Source organism: Chelmon rostratus, chromosome 22, assembly GCF_017976325.1.
Source record: "Chelmon rostratus isolate fCheRos1 chromosome 22, fCheRos1.pri, whole genome shotgun sequence".
Classification (NCBI taxonomy): domain Eukaryota; kingdom Metazoa; phylum Chordata; class Actinopteri; order Chaetodontiformes; family Chaetodontidae; genus Chelmon; species Chelmon rostratus.
The window spans coordinates 16,458,549-16,482,614 of NC_055679.1; the positions used below are offsets into that span (position 1 = coordinate 16,458,549).

Here is a 24,066-nt window from a genome sequence, read left to right on the forward strand (position 1 = left end):
AGCTCGTAGTGTTTTTGTACAACAGAGGGACTGTTGGCTGGGTGAATGTGCAAAGATAAACAGGAAGTTCAGTTTGAAAAGCTTGTTAATTATGTCACTTGGGTCTGGCTTCGTGCACAGTTTGGCCCAAGATGCACCGACTCCACTTTTTCCTCTCTGATTCCTGAACGTGAACTCAGGTATTAGTCAGTACCATCTGATAGCAGTGAGCTCTTCATCATATCATCTGTACACCTGACGACTCACTGGAATCATGGTAACATGAACTGTGAATGAATGATGCCGACAAACTTTATTTAATCAATTAGGATTGTGGTTAAATTTAACATTTGGACTGCAGCTGATATTCAGTATTTCCTTTTTATGCAACTTTATATTTTTTCCCATTACGTCTCAGAGGCAAATGCTGTACTATTTACTTTGGTTACTAGTTTCTTTTCAGATGACAGTTGTTCATACCCTTCCTGTCCAGTGAAAACCATGTATGTCCAGCTGTGTTGATTGTGATAAACTGAAGGATGAAGTTTTCCTTTATGTCTTCAGCTAAATAAACTGTTTAAAAAGCCTCTTGGATCAGCTGAAAATGCATCTCAAAGCTGAAAACTGGCTGTTTTTCTGAGATACGAGGTTCTCATAGGACAGCCACACTACAAACATATCATGATCTTATAGAATATGATGCATTGCTGTAGATTAAACCGGCCAACAGTATATAAAGCAGTTCAAATGAGCTCAACCTGAAACATCTACAGCAGTAATAATAATCCACAAGCATCAGATATGATAGAAAAACACTGACAAGGAACATTTTACTGCAGCTTTACTTTTCATTCTTTAAGTAAAACTTCTTGATAATATTTGCATACTTTTAGTTAAGTACGTTTTTTTTTTAATGCAGGACTTTTACTTCAGTGAAGGATCTGCATACTTCTTCCACCTCTGTTCAATACTCTCCACTGTGCAAACTGTCCTGTGTTATGGTTTATCTTCATATCAAGAAAAGGTATAAAGTAGGAAAGCAAAACTGTCGCCATGTTTTCACCTAAATATTCAGCCTGACACTGAGTTCGTGGCAGTTGTTTTCAGTTTGGGAGAGGTGAATAATGATGATTAGAGAAGTTTGATTTCTGTGAGTCGACCGGCACGGCTGCTTTTACCTGTTTTATATGTTGTCAGTGCATCAACGTGGAATATTCTGCTGAAGGTTTTATTCAAACCATAAAGGTGGATTAACTGGGATGTTAAAGTTTATGGTAAACCTGCTCCTCCATCATCAGTGGTGATGAGATACAAATTAGAAAAAAGTAGAACATTCGATGTGAGATGGAGGCTAAGAAGATTTGTTTGTTGAAAAGGTCTCTTGTCCTTTAATTTATCCTTTGTGTCGGTGAGTAACAGCACTGCATCAGTGCGAACAGCTTCATGCATGTGTGTGTGTTTGCTTTATCATTTTCAGACCACTTAATGCTGACCCTCTTTGACTCCACTGTTTTTCTTGCGCTCGTCCCCGCTCGTTGCACACAGGCCCATATTTGCGTTGCGTCTGATTGCATTACTCTGCCTCCCCGTCTCTTCGCCCCCGGTGATTGGGATGAGTCAGGCGGCTCCATTGAGAACACAGACTGAACCTCACACGGCATCTCCACCGGTGAATGCAGACCGCTCATTTTGAATATGTAATATCTGCATAATGCAAACAACAGAGCGTCGCTCCGGGCCCAGAGGAGGCTGTGTGCTGACTTCATTCCTGACTTGATGTGACCCCCTCGGTCTAGATGGAGATTGTAAATATAGTAAGGCATCTGGCGTGCCACCTGCAATCCATCTGGCTTGGCATGATGAAGGTGTCCAAACGATGAAGGATTAGGCTCCTCATAATGCTGAGGGCCCTGCACACATATTAAACAACAGAACAACCTGCAGAGACTGACGCACCAGGTTTCATGTTGTGTTTCTGCAGAACACTGAGGGAAGATGATGATGCAGAGCATATAGATGCACATTAAAATCCCAGGCTCACTTTGCTCAAAGAGGTTCCTGACGCCCTCTTTGCTGGCTCTGGATTCGGCACAGGACCAGGAAGTTGTTTGGAAGGCCATCTGGACCAATGCCTTTCGCCCTGAAAACAGATACGTCTCTTGTGATTAGTAAGTGCTATAGCAAATTGTGTGAGGCCTATTAACATACTGAGTTTGGGTTTTTAGAGATCAAAGTTATCAAGGGAACTTCAGCACTGTATGTAATTATGTCAGTGGTTTTTAGAGTGCATTCATTTGCAAATTTCATCATTTTCACAGCGGCTAACGAGCCAGATTTCATGCTACCTTCCTATAATCACAGCCAGGACTGCACATTACTGGCTGCACAGTACTGCACTTAATTACAGTTTTCAGGTTCTGATACTTTGCTTGAGTTTCCATTAAAACGCTGTGTGAAACATACATAAAACACAGAGTGATCAGGTGCTTTTTAACATCTACTCAACTGCAAACAGCACAAAGTCACTATATTTAATGTTTGACCTCATCAACTTCATTGATTTCTGTAAATATCTGCTTATTCTGAATTTAATGCAGCAACATGTTTCAAACATGTTGGAACAGGAGCAACAAAAGACTGGGAAAGATGTGGAACGCTCCAAAAACACCTGTTTGGATCATTCCACAGGTAAACAGGTTGATTGGTAACAGGTGATAGCATCATGATTGTGTATGAATCATCCTGGAAAGGCTCAGTGGTTCACAGCGAGGATGGAGCGAGGTTCAACACTTTGCCAACGCATGATTGGATAAAGGAGATTAATACATGGACTCAGGAACACTTCAGAAAACTGTTTGCAAATGATTGCATTCTGTTTTCGCACCAACTTTTTTGGATCAGGGTTGTACATCGACTGTCCAACATCACAGAGGACATTTCTGTGCTTTTTACTCAACTACTGATAGCTGACAGCCCAAGTTAGTTTTCAGTTTAAGATTTTGGATTAAAACCCATAATAATCTTTTATTTATTAAGTACAAAGCTTGAAACGAGTCGTCAACCTCTTTAGTTTGCAAGCCCTTGCACCTGGAACCTGGAACCTCTTGTCTCAGATGTCTTTCAGTTGTCGGCAGCTCCACCAAAGAGACGTTTTCCCTCTAAACTTCTCACTGAAATAACTGTTGGAGAAAAAATTGAGACAAAAATTAAACCAAAATTTAGGTCTCAGAACTTTGTTTTCTCTACTTTCCTGCACCATTAATCATCTCACGACCCCTCAGAGAACATTACTCAACCAGCTACAGTAAAACGCTGCCGACATAATGAGAGAGTGAGGATCTTGCATTAGTTTTAAAGCTTGAGCATCATCGTTCCACTGCAGGTGAAAACACTGTTGCAAAATATTCAAGATTCAAGATTTCTTTATTGTCATTGAGCATGACATGTCAGTGAAATTTGCATTGCAACCCCCATGTTAGAAACAAGATAGAAAGACAAGAAAGATTATAAAATAAAAAATAAGATACTAGAATAAAATAAACCAACATGCAGGAAAAATATTTGTAAATGCAATAAAAATATACCAGAAATGAAAATATACTAAGACAATAAACAATAAACAATGAAATGTACCAACAGCAACTGAAATATACTAAAATGTATATACTGAAGGCAAATGGCTGACCATTTAGTTAAGCGTATGTGTACTTAAATGTTAAGTAGGTGGAGTGGAGGTGGAGGTGAAGGTGGAGGTGAAGGTGTAAAAATGCATGTTGCAGCGTCACATGTGCTGTGTGTGTGTGATGTTACATGTGCAGTTAATTTCATAACATTTCCAGCTGGAGAAATTTCACTAAATCTTTCATTCAGTTAAAGTTGGAGTGCCTGCATGCTTGACACAGTAGTCCAAGGACACACACACACACACACACAGAAAAAGATGCATCTCACAAAATGTAAATATGTGGAGAAGAGAAAGTCTGCAAACACGCAGAGAAGATCAGAGAGAGGAAAGCAAAGTTTAAGCGAGAAGCAGCCGGTTTGCAGTGGATGAGCGCACGCTGCAAAATCATTCCAAGTAAACACATCTGCATGTGTTTCCATTACATGGCCGGATACATTTATTTGTTGTGATTCATTTATGAGGATGTGAGGGCCCATCTTGTTAGAAGATATTTCACCAGAGGAGACGGGGAGATGAAGAACAGCGGACCGTTCAGATGCTAATGAACGGCCGGAGAAATGTTCTGGTCAGTGAGCAGCAGCAGAAGATTAAACGAGGCTACAATTATAAAGCCACATTAGCTGCCCCGCGAGACTGAAAGGCTTTCACAAAGAGAAAACAAATGTGTTTTGGTGATAAATGGAGGAGCAACTTTACTTCCTGCCTGTCGCATCGAACAGACGGTAAATTCAAGCCAGTTGGATTTAGATATTTCTAACAGATCCCACATTTCAGTCCAGCAAACCACATGGAAGGGATTTATTCCACGGATGTAAAACACACACAGCTTCCCGGGCGTCTGGACTCCGACCTTGTCATTCCCCATGAGGAAGTTCAACCCTGCAGGGAGTGACGATCGTGACAGCCCCAGCAGGTGGATGCCGGGGTGGCACTGGGGTCGGATTTCAGGTGTTTGAAACGCGATATGAACAGCAGCGGTCGTGGAAAAGCGTCAGCAGGTGAACAGCGTGGAGCTGCTTCATGCTATTCTGCCTAGCGACAGTCGCTCGCGCTGTGGTGTCCGTGCTCTCTTTTGAAGACTCGGAACAATCGTCTTTGCATGTTTTATGAGTGAGGAAATGCATTCAACGATGCATTAATTACAGAAAGACTCCACACAACATGCTGCTATTGATTTAGGCTTCATTTCCATTTATCCAAAGCCAGAATAACAAGAGGATATCAGTATACAGTATATATATGGCAGTGAAACTGCGCTGTGATACTTACTGAAGTTTACCATCAGCGTGCACATTTGAGTAAAATTTGGGGAAATAAAGTTAAATGTTTTAAACGTGAAGCAGCGGATTCGTGTTCAGCTTTGATCCTCAATGAGCTCAGTTTTCTAAGAAGTGCGGGACCCTCTCGCCGCCCCTTTCAGGTGCGAGAATGCCGCGGCTTCCATTAGGAGCAGCGTTCATGCCGCGGGGGAAAGATAATAGCAGTGCTCTCTCAGACCTTTTGTCTGCACAGCGAACAGGCAGACACTCCACGCTGAAAGCCGGTGATGTAAACGTTTATAAGGGCAATGTCAGAATATGGCATCCTCGCCAAACCGTGACGTAGGTGCTCGCCAGTGATTGCTGGAGGGCTGTCACCACGTGCAGACATATGCAGACGTCTTTATCTCAAATGCATCATGTATTACCAGGATATCCAGGATCATGGAAGGTTAGATATCTTAGTAACTAAGTAACCTGACTGTAATGCTGCAGAGCCAAAAATCTGTTTATTCATCATTGATTTTACCCAACCAATGAAATTATGTTTGGCTCCAGTCAGAGTGTATTTTTTATCTTACGGGCACAATTTGTCTACAGTTATGTATCTAAGGGCAGTTATTTCTGAGTGTGACGCAGCTACCGAGCACATCTAATGCTTCTATAAAACAGCACCAATAACTTTTGTTGGCATCAGGCCGGTTTTAAAGGGAGACGACGTGGCTTTCGCAGAACATTTACAGGATAATGAGACGTTGAATTGGTCTTTATTTCCCAAGATTCTCATTAGTCAGTTGCTTTGAAAGCATCATCGTCAACATCATCATCGGGAGCACAAGTACAGAAGAGCCATAAAGTCAGCAGATTTACTCATCGACCTCCACGGCAGCTGGAGTTTGCTAACATTAGCTGCCATGAGCTACTGATCACACCAGACCATGTGACTTTTCATCAGAGGAACATTGTGTCTTCATAGTCTTAATATACACATACATGCTATGTATAAGTTAATATTAAAATAGTCCTGATTCAGCTCAGTTAATTGGACTCTTGCTCCTTTTTTTCCACATGGTAATTTTCTTTGCATTTCACGAACATGCATCCAAACCTTCGCATCTTCCTTCGCCACTGCGCTCGAATCGGCTCAGCTTATGTTCTGTTAAAAGAACAGAGCAGGTGATTCCTGCTGAGGACAGGCTAATGCTTCTGTGCTAGAGTGGAAAAGCATTTGTTGGATGACATTGAAAGTAAAAGTGTGCACGTCAAGGCGGAAGAGCTTATGAATTTGTGGTAAATTACTGTAAAAACATGGATTTTCACAGAATAAATAATTGTTTTCTTCTTCAAGTTAAAAACATAATTTTTTTCTGTGAATGTAAAATATGCACAACGTGTTGGGCGTCTAGACCCCGACCCTATCACTCCCCAAAAGGAAACACCAAGTTGAGCGCAGCAGGAAATTCCCCCCCAAGGTGATCCAGCATGCAGCCACCAAATATTATTCAGTCTGTGAGAAGTAAACATGTCTTTGCTCCTCATCTACATGCTTTAAAACTTTACCGAAGTGTGCTGGTTTGCTTTTCCTTCTCACCATTTTAATAACAGAATAATCCCGGAAACATGGCGGCGCTCGTCTATTTTAATCCTCCTTTAACTTGCAAACAGGTTCCCACGCGATGAACGAGTGCGACCGTATGGTGCAGCCTGATGCGGCGTGCATGTGACTGCGGGACAGTATAGCTGCTTCGGTCGCTGACGTCAACAAGCCACACGGTTCATTATTCTTCACGGAGGAGATGAAAGCTGCTGATCGTCTTGGGAGCCTCAAAGCTTAGACCACATTTAAAACATTTATAGCTAATTAGGCCTCCGCACCGCTGCCATGAATGCACAATGGGGCCGCGTTGAATGCACTTTTGTTCGGTGTCCTCTCAAAGTAGTTTCCCTGCTCTTTCTTTCACTGCTGTGGGCTTCTACCAGCAGCTGGGTCATGGATCCACAGCTTGACATTTGCAGTTAGCCAGTTGGGTCTGCCGTTTAATCATTTTGGCCATTTCACTGCTAATGTGGTCTGAGTCCCAAGTACATTCATTCATTATTGATGAGAGAATAAATGTCTCTCTGGTATAGTAGTATGCAGCAATTACCCAACTGAATCATCCCCTTATGATGAGATGCTTTTTGTTACGTGGCTGGTCATCCGTGTGGATGTGGCTCGGGGGGCTCAGGAGTTTTCTTCTGTATCTGCTTTCCTTACAGTAAGAAAAAAAAAAGCAAGAGAAGAAAGAAAAAATACTGCTTTTTCCAGCTCAAGCAATCACCGCGCTGTTAGGCAGCAGTCGCCTGTTGCCATGGCAACTACCTGTTAATATTCCGGCAGAGTTTTCTCACTGACAAGGGGAGAGCGGCGCTTTTCTCGCTACAGCAAATCGATTGGACATTCCTGCAGAAAATAAGGGAGCTGAGCCATGTGGTCGGGCGCGGCGACACCTGGGCGCACCGGAGACGGCAGATCATTGCTTCAAACTGACCTAATTGACCTTGACGTGTCATTCGGCGGAGCGCAGGCTCAGCACATGTCGCTTATTGCAGATCAACATGTCATGCGGGCATCATCGTGACACTCAGGCTCGTACTGGTGATATTCTTTAAAGTGTTTTTTTTTTTTCTACAGCAGAGATTTCTCTGGAGGACGCCGCTCAAAGGTCGGACATTAAGGAATTGAGCTTTCTTTGCTCTTGAGTGGCGGAGCCATTCAGAAGGGATTGGCTGTCTATCATGTAAAGAGATGGCATTGATCACGAATCCCATTATACCCTGGGCTTGATCTCAAACAGTGCAGACAATGCCGTCCCCCATTTCTCTTCTGAAAAGACATTTTTTTGAAAATGACGCTTTTCATGCAAGAGACAGGAAAGTCTGCATAATGAGCTATTAATTACACACACACACGCGTGCACTTGCGTGAGTTGCATTAGTCCGTGCATGTAAAACCACATGGTTCATATCTAAGAGACATGTGGAGAGCTGATGATCATTGAGTTGACAGAAAAATGCCAAAACATTCACTGGTTCCAGCTTCTCATTTCCTTCTGTTTTTGGTCTTTTATGTCAGAAAAATTGAGAGTATTCACATTTTGGATAGCTGGTCGGACAAATGAGCAGTTCTGAAGATGTCACCTTGGCTTTTAGGACATTTCTGATCCCCCTTTTTCACTATTTCCTCACAGTTTGAAGACCAAACGATTAATGGAGAAACTAATCTGCAGATTATTCATAAGAATAACCGTAAGTTAATTAGTTTCTGTGCATTTTGTTGTTAAACTTCAGTAAAGTCAGCAGCAGCGTTGTATTGAGGGCTGGAAAAAACAACAATAACAAGACTATTTTTTTAGAGTAATGCACAAATATAGAAATGTTTTTCACTTGTTCTGTCTGGCAACACATCTGGTGAAGAAAAATAGCTCGAATTCAAAATGTCAAGGTGTGCCATTAAACTAGCAATGTTTCCCTCAAAGCCTTGTACAAAAACACATTGCACTGTCACCTGTGAAAGTGCTGTGCACTGCCTCTCCAGTCGGAATAAAAGTCTCTTTGGTGCCTCATGGACTTCAGATTCATCTCCCTTTGTGGATCTGGAGAACACTGGAAGTCCGCTTTAATGCTGTCAGGTGATCGGGGCGTGTGACGCTGATTGTCTTTCGATTTCAGCTGAAATCTTTTCAAAACCCTGTAGTTTTAGGGAATCAGAGATCTGCAGAGCTGATACTCTGGAGATTCAAGGTTATCAGCCTGAATATTAATAGAAAGGACAGGTCATGCTTGCACTCACCTCCATCGAGGTCCAGTAAACACTGGGTAATGATTTGTTCAAGGGTTTGCAGCCTCCGGTCCACTAAACTAATCTCACAGACCATCTCATGGTTGAATGAGTTTGCCTCTTGGAAAGGGCAACAAAATCACACCAAGCAGTGCATTTTTACAATCTTCTCTTTGTATTTTATCTATAAATTTATTTTTGTTAAAAGTTATTGCATTTTACTAGCTGGTTAGCAACCACTGGAATAATAAATCAACAATTTGCAAAGTAAGCTTCATCACTTTCTTGCAGGGTTAGATGACAGGCTTGTTACCAGTCTTGTATCAGCCAGGGGACGTTAGCTTAGCTTAGCTTTAAGACTGAAATCAGTGTGGAACAGCTAGCTTTGTCCAAAGGATTACACCAACCAACAATTAGTGAGCTTTAGATGTGCTAGAAACTGTTTTAGCTTTATAGAGCCAGGCTAGCTGTTTTAGTAGTCTTTATGCTAAGCTAAGCTAATTGCCTGCTGCTTTAGCTCTATTTCTAATGCACAGACATGATGGTGGCATTGATTTTCTGGTTTAAATTCAAGCAAGAAGACATTCCTCAAATATCCAGCTTTTCTTAAAAATGTATTGTGGCACAATATTTCGCTAACTGGCTCCCAGTGTCCCAGTAAGAGGGGCAAAGTGGGAGCAGGACAGCAATACAAAGTTTTTTCCAGTTAGACCATTAATCTGCACATCTTTGCAAACCATTTGGTCAGAAGCTTGGTGACATAGTGACAAGCAGAGCTAGTTTGTGTACTACTGTAGCTGGTGTGCTAAGTGCTAGCATGCTAGCCTGGCTAATAGTTCATTATAGCTGTCTAGCTTTGTATTTTCTCTGCACTGGGCTGTTTTACTCCCATTGGGCATTTTATTCTCAGGATTTTACATCGGTTAAGGCTAAATAAAGCTGTCAGGGTGCTAATGATCAGTTAGCAAGCTCATTAGCTTTGTTCTGTTACTAATTGGACAATGAGTTCACTTTATTCAAAACACATGTTTGTATCATCAACTCATGTCTCGTAACTGCTGATAATCCCGCCTTTGTGGAGAAGTTGAAGCACAAATGGCGGAAGATAAAAGTGCATCATGCTACACAGCTAATAAGCTATGATAGTTTTCTCCATTTTGGTTCTCCAGCTCTCTGGAGAGCTGAGACAGACTCGCTGCAAAACTTACCGGAACTCGAGATGCTTTTTTTAAATAGCTCTAAAACAACAGCAGAAAAAAAGGAGGCCATGTTTGTGTTGCTTCTTCCGGAAACATCTTCAGCTCATCATGCTTGTGCAAACACCAAAACCTGGTGGAGAATCGGCCTCATTTATGCGGCAGCAGCTGTAGGTTTTAAACCTGGATAATATCAAAGAGTTGCATCTTTGTCCCACAGTTTCAAGCTGTGAAAGCGTTATATTCATTGCTTTGTTCCAGGCCGTGTGAGTCTTTGTTTTTCTGTGCATTTGTTCCTCTGCTTTTCTGCAATATTAATTTTCCAAAACCTTTTTCTCGAGTGATCTATCCCCCCTACGGACAGCTGTTGGGTTCGTGTGCCCGTGCAGCTCGATATTCTCTGCTTTATTTATGACAGGTCGCATGAGCGGCAGTATTTCTGCAGAGATGACTCGGGGGAGTTTGGTAGACCGCTCGGAGCTTTAGTCTCGTCCCCGTGACCCAGTCTCCGTCTTCATCTGCCCGACGGCGGCAGATACGCGGGGAGGAAATAAAAAATGCAGGTCATATCTGTTTATCTGGGATTCGGCCGTTTCTCAAGTGTACATATATACCCCCGAGCTCATCCAGGCGCCTCGCAGGTCGCAGGAAGATGTGGTTGAAATGTGAGGTTATAAAACAGCTTCAGTCTCGTGTTGCTTGTCATTTTTTAATCAGCCGTCGATGTCGGCATCCCCTCTTCCCTCCGTCTCCACCTCCTCTCGTCTCGACGGGGCCGGGCTGACTTCTTTCTCACCTCTGATGTTTATTACACAAACAGCACCTAGGATCAAATATTTTTTTTTTCCATCCGCAGAAGCCAAGTGTTAGAGGGAGATAACATGCAGAGGAAGTGGGAGGTGGGAGAAAGAGAGGGAGAGAGCCGCAGACTTGTTTATATGTCTTCATCCGACGGGATGAATAATGCAGCAAAGGCCTCGCTGGCACCCCAGGATTATATTAAAAGAATAGTTAGGATAGCGGAGGAAAAAAAATGAAAGAGTTGGTTGAAGATGGGAGGGCTTGATTGCGGGAAGCGCTGTGAATTATTCAAACCTGCCCCCCCCCCCCCCCCCCCCCCCCCCCCCCCCCCCCCCCCCCCCCCCAAAAAAAAAAAAAAAAAAAAAAAAAACACACACAAGTGCAAAATCTCCTGCAGAGGAAGCCACGAATGGCAATATGGTTTTGGTGATTAGAGGACGGCGAAGAGATTTCGGCGCTTCGCTCGGGGACGGGAGACGGAGAGGGACTGACAGCTTCCTTTTTACCCGAGGTCTGAGGAATTCCTGCTTTTCTAGCTGCCATCAGGCATCTTCTCTCAGAATATTAACTCCACTTTAACTTTATTTTTTTTGGCTTTGCTTCCCCCTGACGTTTGCAGCGCTGAGCACACTGCGGCAGGGCAGCGCTGATGCTGTTTACTTTGCAGTTTCACAAACTTTGTATTAAAAAAAAAACTGCCTCAAGAGTCTTTCTTCATCCCAAACCTCTTCTTCAGAAGAACATGCATTAGCCCGTATTTAGCCATATAAACTCATTGACGCATGTCTTTATTCATACTCATGGAATCGATTTAGTGGAGCTCGTGACTGTTGGAGATGTAATTAGAAACTTAAAGCTGTTGCAATTGATATTTTTGTCATTTGCATTAACAGTGACGTGAATGGCTGTATGGATGTGAGAGGTGTCGCTCACAGAATAATCACTCTGCAGTTCTCCTCGGTCTTTTAGTGTCTGTTAACTCGCTGCTTTGGTTTTACAGCCCACAGTTTTAGATCTTCACATCAGCGTAATTTCCAGACGCAGCAGGTAGCTTTGTTCAGAGGAAAGAGCTCCAGAAACCCCGCTGGATGCTACCTGCACAGCACCAAAAAGGAAACTAGCTGGGGAACAGCGGAGCATTTATCAGCCAGATGTTTCCTTCAGGAGGTGTCGGAGGACAGCTTACATTCATCAGGGGGGCGTACGACAAAGCGAGGGCTAGCGAGGCGTGTTGAGCCTGAAGCCGGAGTTTTAACCTGGCTAGATCGCCATGGTGACTTGTGCTGCACACCTAACCTGCTCTGTGAGCGATATAGACTCTCAGCTGAGGGAATAAGTTGAATTTACTGAGCCGATCCGTTAATAATGTCACTGAATGAAGTCGCTTCAGTTCTGTTCATAATACTGCAACTGTAAAATATTGCAGTACTTTCATCAGTGGGCTATAGGCTCAGGTCTGTCTGAGATTAGCTTTTTTTTCTCCTCTCCCTCCCCTCCTGTTTTCATTTGTTTTTCATCTTAGTAAGCGATGCGCCGCCCTGCTGGCTGCATCGTGGTTCTCCTGTCCCTGTCTTCCCATGTCAATTATTTGTACTGTCTTTTGTGCCATTGTGTCCTCTGGGACGGTTGTAACCGAGCAGGATTTCGTTGCACTTGGAAACTTGTGTAATGACAATAAATGATTCCTGATTCCTGATTCCTGAGGTATTTTGTGATAGATGGTGACTTATCAGACATTTCTTTGCATGAAAATTGATGAAGCAGTTTGTTCAACGTGCCTGAAGGCCAAAGTGAGGCCGTCGCAGGGTCCTCGCCCTTTATCTCACTGCCTCCCACATCTCTCTTCAAGAAGTCTTTTGTCTTTGTCGCGCCTCGCAGGCGTTCACGGTGTTGCACTGGGGCTGTACGTACGAAAAGTGATGGAAGTGGTGGGTGCAAAATGGAAAAAGAGAGCACTGAGAGCGTTTTTTCTCACCCCAGTTCACCTGGTCGGTCACTGCATCAAGTGGGCGTGATTGTCAGAGTGTTTCAGGATGTTCAGCACTCCTCAGTGTTCAGGGTTTCAGACACACAGGTACGCTGCAGCTGCGATGGAGCACATTTTTTCCTGAAGCTTAATAAGCCTAATGTAATGCTTCAGGTGAGGCAGAACTCCAAACTCCACCTTCAAATGCGGCCATTTAAGAGCCGATGTGTTTAAAACTGTCACTTTTCACCTGCCTGCAAATCATTAAATCGTTGCTTGCGAGGGAATCTTTCTGCTCTTTGTGCTGCGAGATAGAAATTCAAGCCGCAGAACAAAAACACCCGTTTGTGTTTCATCATTGCACATTTCACTCAAGGAATCCATTGGAGACACACCCAAATACCAGCTGCTCCATCAATACTGGCCAGTGGTTTAACGGTAATGGAGAAAAAGCTGCTATAATCATTATTTGGAGGCTCTAAATAAAGCTGACCTCCCCGGAAAGGCTGTGGGAAGGCCAGGGACCGGGGAATACTGGAATTCTTGGGCTGGACACTGTGGGAAGAGGACGTGGTGGGAGGAATCTGGAGCCCTACTTTCCATGGAGGGAAAACTCCTACAGAATGAGACTCCTGAGCCACTGCCTGGGTCTTTTGTCTTGTGTGCCGGCATCACACACAGACAAATTGACTAAGTTCCTCCATGTTTGTAATTACAGTTTGTTGAGAAACGGCGTATTCCCCCGCGCCATGTCATTAGGATTAGCGCTCGGCAGGGTGTTGCTTTCCATTCTCCTGTAGCAAAAAACTCAATATCCCATCTGTCACAGGCCATTCTCTGCAGCTAAACAAAGCCCGGCTGCAGGAACGGCACCTAAATGGATTAATCCTCTCGAGCCAACATTATCTGCCGAACCTTGTTTGTAAAGCACACAGAGCACACCTGTGATCCCAGCAAGATGCAATAGGAAAATACGCGCTGTTTGTATTCGACGCCGTGCTTTGAATTTGCAGCTTTGAAGTCACAAATGTGGCTCGAAGCCTAATTGGCTCAATTAGAGTTTAAGCCATGAGCGAAAAGTCGGACGCAAAAAGCCAAACGGAGAGTAATATCACACCAGAAGAGGGCTCAAAATCCACCGCAGAGATGACTTTCTCAGCGATTCTGCACCTCCAGTCGCGTAATTTCCATTTTAAAAAGAAACTTTTGTGTGAAAGAACCGCCAGACATCACCAGAGACTCAAAAATCAGCATCCATTCAGTGGGAGTTCACATTCATGATACCAGCTGAGGTGTTTTCACCAAAAAATTAAGACGTACAGCGGAGTCTGCTGTTAACCTGCGTCTTTGTCTCCACGTTTAATCGTTTAAACAAATGTTTCCTCTCCAGCTGCTGCATGTGAAATGCATTCAGCTTACAAACTCTGTTCTGAAAATTGTACTAAAAGTGCTGATGTGTGTGTCACAGACTCTTTTTGTCTTTTTTCTCACCCTTCCTGTTCTTGACCCGCTGCCTCTCCGCGCTGTCCGCAGGTGTTCTGAGCCTGCCGGAGAGCCTGAACCTGCACCGGGACCAGCAGCGCTCGGGGAGGGCCGGGGAGTGTCAGGGGTACACCCAGGCCGAGCTCCGCACGCTGGAACAGTCGCTGCTCGCGACGAGGGTGGGCAGCATCGCAGAGCTGAGTGAGTACGCGTCCTTGTTCTTTCTGTGCTAACGTGTGTGAGATGCATTTAATGTGTGCAAACAAAGAGCTGATCCAGTTAATATTGAGCTCTTTTTTTCACGTTTTTGTGCTGTAGTTTATTTTTCTACTCACACATTTGTACATACGGAGATCATAGACTTTTTATTCACTTAAGAAAAACACGATCACATCACCTGTAAGCAGCTTTAGACTCATATTTTTAAATATCAGCCACTGTCATTACCTGTAGCCTAAATCCTGAACTGCTAACAGAGCTGTTAGCTTAGCACAGTTTCACTAATAATGTGCAGAGTTTAGGTGAGCCATCTGTTTAAATGCTGTTTTTAACTACCCTGATTGAAACAGCATTAAAATAGTCAAGTTTAAAGATATGAAATATTAAAATGAAATATTAGCAACTTAAGGCTACAGTTATGAGCTCTCAGACACTAATGTTTGATGAACACCACGCCACTATGAATATTATAAATGCTGCAGTAATTGTTATGCAAATGAAAACTGATCTGCTGGAGGACTTATTTCCATAACTATTTGCCAAATAGTCCCATTAGCGTGAAGGAATACACACTCCCCGTCCCTGAGGGCTGTCACGGTGGTCTGAGGCCGTCCCGCCGCTCCTCTGCTCCCCCCTCAGCCCTCGCCTCATCCATCTCTCCCCCTCCCCTCGCCCTCTGACACGCTGCAGCCAGGAACCGTTCTATACAGCTGTTCTGACACCTGTTTATGAGGCCCGCCCGGGGACATTAAATCCAAGGTCACCGCCTTGCAGGCTTTTAACCTCCACTTGAAAGGGAGGGCTCCACCTTTAACTCCGATACCCCACTCCCTCCACCCTTGTCCTCGTCCTCTGCACAGTCACATATTAGATCATCCTGTCCCCCCCGGACGTCTGCGTTATGTGTGGCTACGTGTTTGCGTCCGTGCACATTTGTCTTTGATGAATGTTTGCTACGACCCCGTACAGCAGTGGTCAGCAGGATGGCGCTGGGTTCGATTCCTGGCCGCGGCAGAACCGTTCTGCCCGGTTTTTACATGTTCTCCTCGTGCTTGCGTGGGCTTCACCACTCATCCTCCATCAAAGTAAGAATTTGTAGTCTGTCCTTGTGAATATCATCACCAGTTGCTGCGTCACGGTTGTGATTCAGCCTGTTTGTGACACACGCTGTCCTCATGTCTCACAATTTATACTCGGGAAAATATCAGCCTGACCTCTCGAGGAAATTGGACGCTCAGGTCGACCGTGCAAGCAGGTTGGCAGCGACCTTTAGTCTCCGTAGTAATTATAAAAGCAGAAAAGGAAGTGTTAGGTCTTAATTTAACCCAAACCATGACTCTTTTCTAAACCGAACCAAGTAGCTTTGATGCCTAAACCAAAGCAAGATGCAACCTCATGAGAACGAAGATCTGGTTTGATGATGTGTTGCTTTTAGAGTCATTGGCAGTTGACCTATTCAGTCGTTTCACGACAGAAGATTTAACGCATCATTTGTAGCATTTAGCATTACTGTGTGTTTGGAATAAGAGCTGGATAGTTAGCATCAGAGGTGGTAGCCACTGTGGCTGAATAAGTGGAAGATTTCATGCAAAAATGCTGCACAGTTTGCACTGAACATCATGTTTAAACCTGTGATGAATGATTTTTTGTCCACTTGGGGCCATATTCACTCTCTGTTTAGCTCTTGGTTTGTTCTCCAGTCACTCCTGAGAGAAATATCTGGCTAAATGTTCCACTGCGTTCACCAGCTAGCTGCGAACTTAATCCGTCTGCTGCTCGGCGTGGTGAAGGACACATACACCGGGATACTGCGGGTAGGCGCCGTGCTAACCGCTCACTCTTTGAAAGCATCATTAGCATGCGTGAGCAGAGTGCCGCTCGCTCGGATCAGAAGGCAGAAAAAGCGGCACAGGCTGCTGTTTGATTCCTGTTTAATGCACCGCGGGTTTGACTCCCTGCGCCGCGCCGCCTCAGCTGGGCCCCCTCACCTCCGGGGTCGGCCGGCCGAGCGCTGCCAGAGGTCGACATGTGGCTCGAAACACAGTTGATGCCAAGCGCTCTCAATCGTTTTGTGGATTCCGGCGGATTCTGTAGCATGATTTCCGCCTCATGTTGTGTGATGTGAACAGATTGATCCACAGCATAGAAATCGCTGAATAACATGAGTGTGAATCTGCTTATCGAGCGTATGATGATTGCATTAAAGGTGCTGCTTTTAGCATGTTCTGCCATCTGCGTTTGCTGGGAACTTGAAGGAGCAGATCTGACAGAACTTTTGCATCTCATTTCAGACACTTTTTCACCTACAAGCCTCTTTATCAGTTGCAACAACCTACAAAGGCAACGTGCCATCTGAAGTGCAGCTTGTGTGTGATCAGCCTCTCACACTTCTGCATGCATTTTAAGTCTGGTGGTAGCGTCTATATTTTTCTTAAAGCCAATAAATCCAATCAGAAGAGCAAAACTAACAATGACATATCTTCTTCCTCTGAGCCACAGAACTTCATTGTTGTCCAGAAACTATTAAAAACACATCAGTGAGTCACGCTGCTGCACTGGCTGACATGTTCTTTCATTACCACGAACACAGAAACAGCACTTTGTTTTAAATCAATCCTGTATACACCGGAAAAAAATACTTATTAGAGCAGAAAACATGTACTAATCTCCCAACAAATGCACTATTTACCCCAGTTTGAAACTCCATATTTGTGACCTGTGCCACATCACAAAGTGTGTTGCTTTTAGAGATTCCTCACAAAGTAGAGAAGAAAAGTATGACTGTGTGCCTTTGGTTGCATCTAATAAAGTTAATGTTAAACCTTTATTTAATGCAGCGTACATTTGCTGAGCATGCATGCTCTTTCACAGCAGTTAGCAGCTACATGGAATAACAAATGCAATAAGAGAGTCATTAGCAGAACAGGCTACTGTGCAGGCTAAACTGAAGGAGCCACAGGCAGGAAGTGGACCTTTTTAAGGTGATTTTGCAGGTTATTCCTTGAGACTGCTGCAGGAGTCTTTCCTCGATCAGTTCTGGCACAAGTCTGAGTCAGAGCGGCAAAGATGAGATGTAAGACGACAATTTTTCAACAAGGGCGTCGTGGAGACATAAATTCCAGTGGTTATCGCAGACAGATGTAGTGTGGTCGTCTGTTTTATGTAGAAACGTGTCCTCGCCTCAGCTTCCATCGTGAAAATAAACAGGGAGGTCTGAGAGAAAATATAATGAACATGCTTTCAAAATATATTTCAATGAGTCTTGGCAAAGAAAACAACACAAAAATCAGCATTATTTTCAGCAATTATTTCAAAAATAACAGCATTATGAGAGAAAGTGTATGTAGTAGCTAAAAGTAAAATAACACAATCTGACCATTTTCTGGCTCCAAAGATCGAGAGGACTTCCAGTGATCTGCTAATGATCTGCGGTGATTCACAGGCTGCAGTTACCCCGAGATTACAGGGGGACATCGGCCTGATCAATGACACGTACACCCACCAGCAGCTTCCCCCTTCTGAGCTTTCCTTTCCAACTCAACCAGGAGCTCAATTTGTACCTCGGAAAACATTTAACCAGTGAAAAGCTGCCAGAATTAGGTTCACTGGGACTAAAAACGTTGTGGTGTTTTGCTGCTTGAGTTGTCAGCAAATCAATTTCAGCATGTAGCTTTTCTTTTTGCTGCTGAACGTCTTCTCCTGATAGAAGTCTGTGAGCTCTTCTCTGCGTGTGTCTGTGCAACAATCTCAACAACGTAACGTCATGAAATTGGCTTTCATGCTTTGCACGTCAACGCTAGTATGATAAATATTTACATGTAGATGTTGTGTAAATTGCTGTGATATTAACGAACTGACTCTACTACAATCACATTCATTTTGCATTGATAGAAAACCTGATTCTTACAGTATTTATACATAAATACTTTATTTGCATGTTTATTGGAGAGACTGTTGTTCTTTATTGCATATTTATGGCTGTTCAATTCGAGCATCCTTTCAAGTGACTATTTCCTGTAAATAAAATATAGATTAAATTTTTTTGAGGACATGCAGAGGAAATCGCAGTTTATTTTCCAGGCTTGTGCTCCACCAATCAGAGGGAAGGGCAGTAAGCTGTCGGTATCCAGGGAGGCGAAACCCGGGGCAAATAAAATCCGTGGGCACTCAGTGCTGCTTTATAAGCTTAATGCTAAAAGTGCTTTGTAATAATTGAGAATTTAATTAGATGAGCTTTATAAAACTTTTATCAGCTGCTCTCTTTACTCATCTGGATCTCGACAGCTGGACTGTTAGAGGACGATTTTAGTCTCAAACTGAAATGGAAATTTCAGCCTTACTGACAGCTGAGGTGCTAGCGAAGTCTGTCTGACATTAAGTGACGTGGTTTTCACTTTTTCCAGCACTGGAGTCAAAGTGCCTTCACACACACGCCACAGATTCACTGGAAACGACGCAACATGTAATCCAGCATCACGTTAATATCAGCCATCAGTCTGTTTACTCCTTCTTCACGCTGTGTCGCAACCATTCAGTTCCTGCTAATGCACACTGAACAATCCCTACAACCACTGCTTCAAATTAAAAGCACACGAGTCAACATTACACCGGTTTTCCTCTGTGTGAGAGGGCAACCTGTCAGAGAGAAGCTCTGAAACGTTCACGTACATGAACATGGCGCCCGTGGCATTCAGCGTACGATGCACAGAAGAGGCTGACAGAGGCTGCCACTCATCTCCGCGGTAGCCTGGTTGATTTACAGTAATTATGCTAATGCTCTTAATGAGAAATAATGCGGTAATGATATAGGTTAATAAAAAGACGCCACACGCACCACCTCTAACGTCACAGCAGAGATCTGGATCAACTGGATGACAGGAAGCAGGTGTTTCACGGTCAAACGGTGATAAAAGCATTAAAACCTGCTCAGCATCAACATATTTAAATTGTTTAAATTGAAATCCGTTTTAAGCTATTAGCTCAGTATCTGAACAATAAAGATCACTTGAAAGTGAAGTGGCCAAACAGAGACGGCCGCGAGGGCAATTTCACAGCCGACTTGTTTGGTAATTAATGGATAATAGAAGAGGCTGCTAAAGAGCAACATTCATCACTATGTCCATAATTTCATTCTCTTGAGGTGAAAAAATAAGTCTTTTATTTCTGAGGTCACCATTATCTCACTGCTCATCTAACGCGCTCGTATTTCACGTCTTTGTCCGATCCGGGAGAGAAATGGCCGACGGCGGATTTGGCCAGCTGAAGCTCTGGGTGTTTGCGCTTTTCCTCGTTCCTCATGACGCTCTGCCATGAAGGATAACGTTATCCTTCGCGTGTGGCGTGTAGGCTCCACAGGCGCTGAGCTGACATATTGTGACCAGGTGTGACGGAGAAAGGTCGTTCGTCTGTCGGCGCAGCGGCCGCCCTGCGGGTCAGAGAGCAGCCACTGGGCAAATAAACGCTGTAATGCAATACAGTGCAGGCCTCTAACAATGAGGCCCTCCATTCCTGAAGCTGGGCGTGCCCCCACCGCTGAGAGGCTAATATTCAGAGCGCTTGTTAAACACAAGCTACACAGAATCAAACCACGCATTTGATGCTTTTTCGTTGCTTGTTTGATGGGTTTTTTGATTGCGTAGACATTGATTTCTCTTTCATTTCAACCCGTGTGGAGCATCTGTCACTCTGCCGCCGCACTCTTTCAAATTCTCTTATTGCCTTTTAACTTATGTATAGAAATCTAATAACTAGCAGGTGATAACGCAGTGCTGTGCACTTGATTTGCTTTCACATTCAAGGAGTTGCCATAGTGATTTGCACTCCCACACCTGTTTTTATGTGAAGCCCACTTAACCTGCAGTTCAAATAAATTGCTTTGGAATACAGTTAAATTTAATTTTTTTTTATAGATTTTTTTCTCTCCAGCCTCATGTAACCTTGCACATAACAACAACAACAATAATAACAAATAATAATAATAAATAGCTGGTGTCGGTATCAGCAGATATCCAAATTCAGGCACTGGACTGGAACTGACAGATCTAATCAATCTTTAATTATTGGTTATTGGCATTTTTTACAATATAAAGTAGCGTTAATTGTCCGTGGCGGGGTCCGCCATTCCTGCTCTGGATTCAAAATGCCTTCACACTCATGAGGGATTCACAGGTAACGATGCAGCATGTCAATCAAGTGCTACTTTTTTATTTTGCCTCATTGATATCAGCTTCTCTACAGTCGTATCAGAGCTGAATCAAGCCACGCTGATTTCTTGCTGCTGCTGCTTCATGTTAAAAGTATTCTGCTTTCATTGAGAAGCCGTCACAGGAAACGCTGCGTATTTGTCACCTTGGTTCACACTGACAGCTGCTAAGGAACAGAAATTTGAATTTTGGTTCATGTTAACTCTTCATCATAAAACAAATGCTGTATATCTGCAAGGACGAGGACAGCGAGCGCGTGAGCTAACCGCGAATGAAGTCAGATCTTCAGCTGTGTTTCTGACAAAGCTGCTGCTGAAGGAGAGCTTGCCGTCGTATTAAACCGCTGCACCACATCAACCAGCAGGAAAACCGACAGCATTCCAGCTTTACGTGGACCAAATCGTCAGTTTGCCCACTTTTCATTTGACGGCTAGGTTGACTTTTGCGGCGATGTGTTGATGTTTATCACGGGCTGCGTGCTGCAGACATTCAGGCTTCGCTCGCTCCGTGTTTTTCCTGGGCTGACAATAACCGGCTTGAAAAATGAGTCATGGTGTATTCTACTGTGCATAGGCAGAGAGGAAGAGTGCTTCTTCTTCAGGGTTGAGTGGGTTCCACAAATTGAGGAATCCCTCTCCGGGTGCAGAGCTGCAGGAGTTGTGCACTGGTTTGAAAGGGTACAGAAGATTGCACAGCGATTGGATGTTATTTCTCTTTTTGCAGGAATTGCTTATTGAATACCTGCCTAACTGTGATTGTGGCTGAGCATCTGCCTTTGCTTTTTTTTGTGTGACCATATGCTCCAAATTTCCACCCACAGACAGGCATTATCCTCGTGATAAGTTATTATTAAAAAGGCACATCCTTCATATTCTTTCTTAAAAACATTTCAACAAGATTTCATTCATGTCACCCATTTTTAAAGCTGTGACTCACACCACCTTCCCATCGTCCCCGCTCCATTATCCCACACTCACTACGTGAATATGAGATAATGGGTTAGCTTCGCACTTGCGGGCCGGGGAGATTCACAGGGAGGTGTTACATTTCATCTCCAGACCATCCGTGCTATCATTTTTCATTATATTAGAGCTGAGATACTTCTCCTGCTTCGCCATGCATCATCTTTCCTAATCTCATACAGTCTGACCCACTTCTCAGCACGGCTGATAGGAAAGAAAAAAAAAGGAGCAAAATTAGTCACTCGCAGTTATTTTCTCATAAGTTGCTAAAAGCTCAAGAAAATCAGCATCCAGTCAGTAAACAGGATGATGCAGTTTTAACCGTGAGGTTGCGTTTCTCTAACTTTTAAGCACATTTTGCCCGTTTGGCCGCTTCAGCTGCTCATGATAATGTCGCCCTCATGTCCTTTCCACTGTCCGCTAATGGACATGTCAAAGCCGGCCAGGTTGTGGCTCTGCTGTCTGCTGCCCCCCCCTGATGTCTGCAGTGCCATTCGCTTCCTTGCGTCCGTCCGTCTTTAAAAAAATGGAAAAGAAATTGTCGACTTGGCTTTAAAGATGAGGCCGGCTCATTCAGTCACTGGAACAGGGTGCGGCCATTCCTCCTTATCTGTCCCGCAGCACCTTTAGGAGGACAGCGGGGGTTGCGCTGACACAAACAGCCCTCCTCGCAATTCCCCCAGAGACCCAGCGCACACACCTCTTCATCTCACACAAAAGACACATGCTGGAAAACGTTGTAGGCTGTTGCTGCATGCTGCAGTAATTACGCGAGGCTGGATTCATTATTGTATAATGGTTTAATGTCCCTCAGTACCTGCCACAGGATCCCACTCGCTCATAGCAGCACAGTGTTGCAAAGATTAAAGAGCTGCTTGACGAATAACTTCAGCGTTTCTCAAAAGGACTATTGAATATTGAGTCGTTTTCAAAAGAAGATGTAGAAGCACATTTTCTGGGCTAAATCACGCGGACACTGGGGGTCTTTTTGTCAGTTTGCAGTCCTGGAATGACTGAAGCCTTGTTTGCTCATGTCATCCATGTTAAAGTAAGTTAAATATGGATGAAAGTCAACGTTTTTAGACGTAAAGTGCAAAACCGCAGTTTCAAAAGCATCACCAACGTCACCTACTATCACTACCGAATAAAGCAGAAATGCTAACAAGAAAAGATGGCGAACGTTGTGACATGAAGCTCACTGCAGGTGTGTTCGGACTGAGCACAAAGCACTTTTTCACCTTTATTTATTGGACTGAATTTGACAGCTGGAGTGTTTTTGCAGTCTTTGTTTATTCGCCCCAAACAAAAGCTAACGTCATTAGCGTCTGTGAAAAGCTGACAGACATTAGCCAAAGCTAACGTGGCCGCTAGCTGAGCTGGGGCGCCTTTTAATGTCATTTTCCCACAGATTCGTCCCTTTTCCTCTCGTCTCTGCATTCATAAATTCATTCATTCATTCCTTTGGATGAGCGTCGGCTCAGTTTGCTCCTCTCTGGCGACCTCCGCACTGTTAGCATCCACTTGTGTCTTTGCATCGACTTTATTTTCAATCACTCACAGTACAGAATTTGCTTTACATTTTGAGTCAACACAACATAATGTGCCGGTGGGTTTGAAAAGCACGTTTTGTTTTGTTTTTGTTTAAAAATCTACAAAACGACTCCATTCATTATAGCCAGAAGCTGTAAAAACAGAAATAATCGTCAAATTTTAACAAACCAACTATATGCTTAAAGTACTCTACTACAAGATCTCATTGTTCTACATGTCACATTTAAAATTTTGGCAAAATTACATGTGCAGGAACCAGATCCTGTAAAAAAAACCCCAAAAACATCCTCAGTACAACTGACACGACTACGCTGACACCTGCCAAATAGTCAGTTCAGAGGGTGAACAATCTTTGCTAGAAAAATATGATTTCCGAACATCATCATATTGTCTGTGTGGATGAGCAACTGCTAAAGTTATAACTGCACGTCGCTCACAGTGTCTAAACATGCAGCACAAAGCACAGAGCCCATCTGGAGTTGTAAACATGCTCCTCTGGTTGTTTTCTCCATGACGGAGGACTAAGTACCGCACTGCGTTCTTGGGCTTGTTATTCACCAAAGCATTACTCTGTGTTCTCTTGTCCTCCATAATCCATTGACATAATTTCTAAAGGCTGATGCACTATTACGAAACACGGAGGAAGAGAAAGGACGGACGGCGGGTAAAGATCTCAGCAGTTTACTTGCCAGCTGAGAACGCATTACATGCCGACTTGGCTGACAGCAGGAAGTGGAAGAAACGAAGGAGAGCCAAAGATTCACTTAAAGAAAGACCCATCACGCCCAAACAAACTCTTATTTCAGGTTTACACACTTAAAACAGGAGGAAAATATAACAGCACTCTGACTGTACAACATCGAACACGGAAACAAGCCACTTCCTGTCATGTTCTTGAGAGGTTTGCTCCACAAGGACGCAAACATTGACTGAGGACTCTTGA

General features: G+C 43.7%; 1 protein-coding gene across 1 annotated transcript in view; it reads left to right on the forward strand.

Annotated features, from left to right (window-relative positions):
* LOC121625640 (ankyrin repeat and BTB/POZ domain-containing protein BTBD11-A) overlaps positions 1-24,066 on the forward strand; it is a 170,630-nt gene that overhangs the window by 104,062 nt on the left and 42,502 nt on the right. Inside the window, exon 2 of the mRNA XM_041963807.1 lies at positions 14,240-14,389. Within this exon, the coding sequence (XP_041819741.1) occupies positions 14,240-14,389 (150 nt within the window). The remainder of the gene's footprint in view (positions 1-14,239; positions 14,390-24,066) is intronic.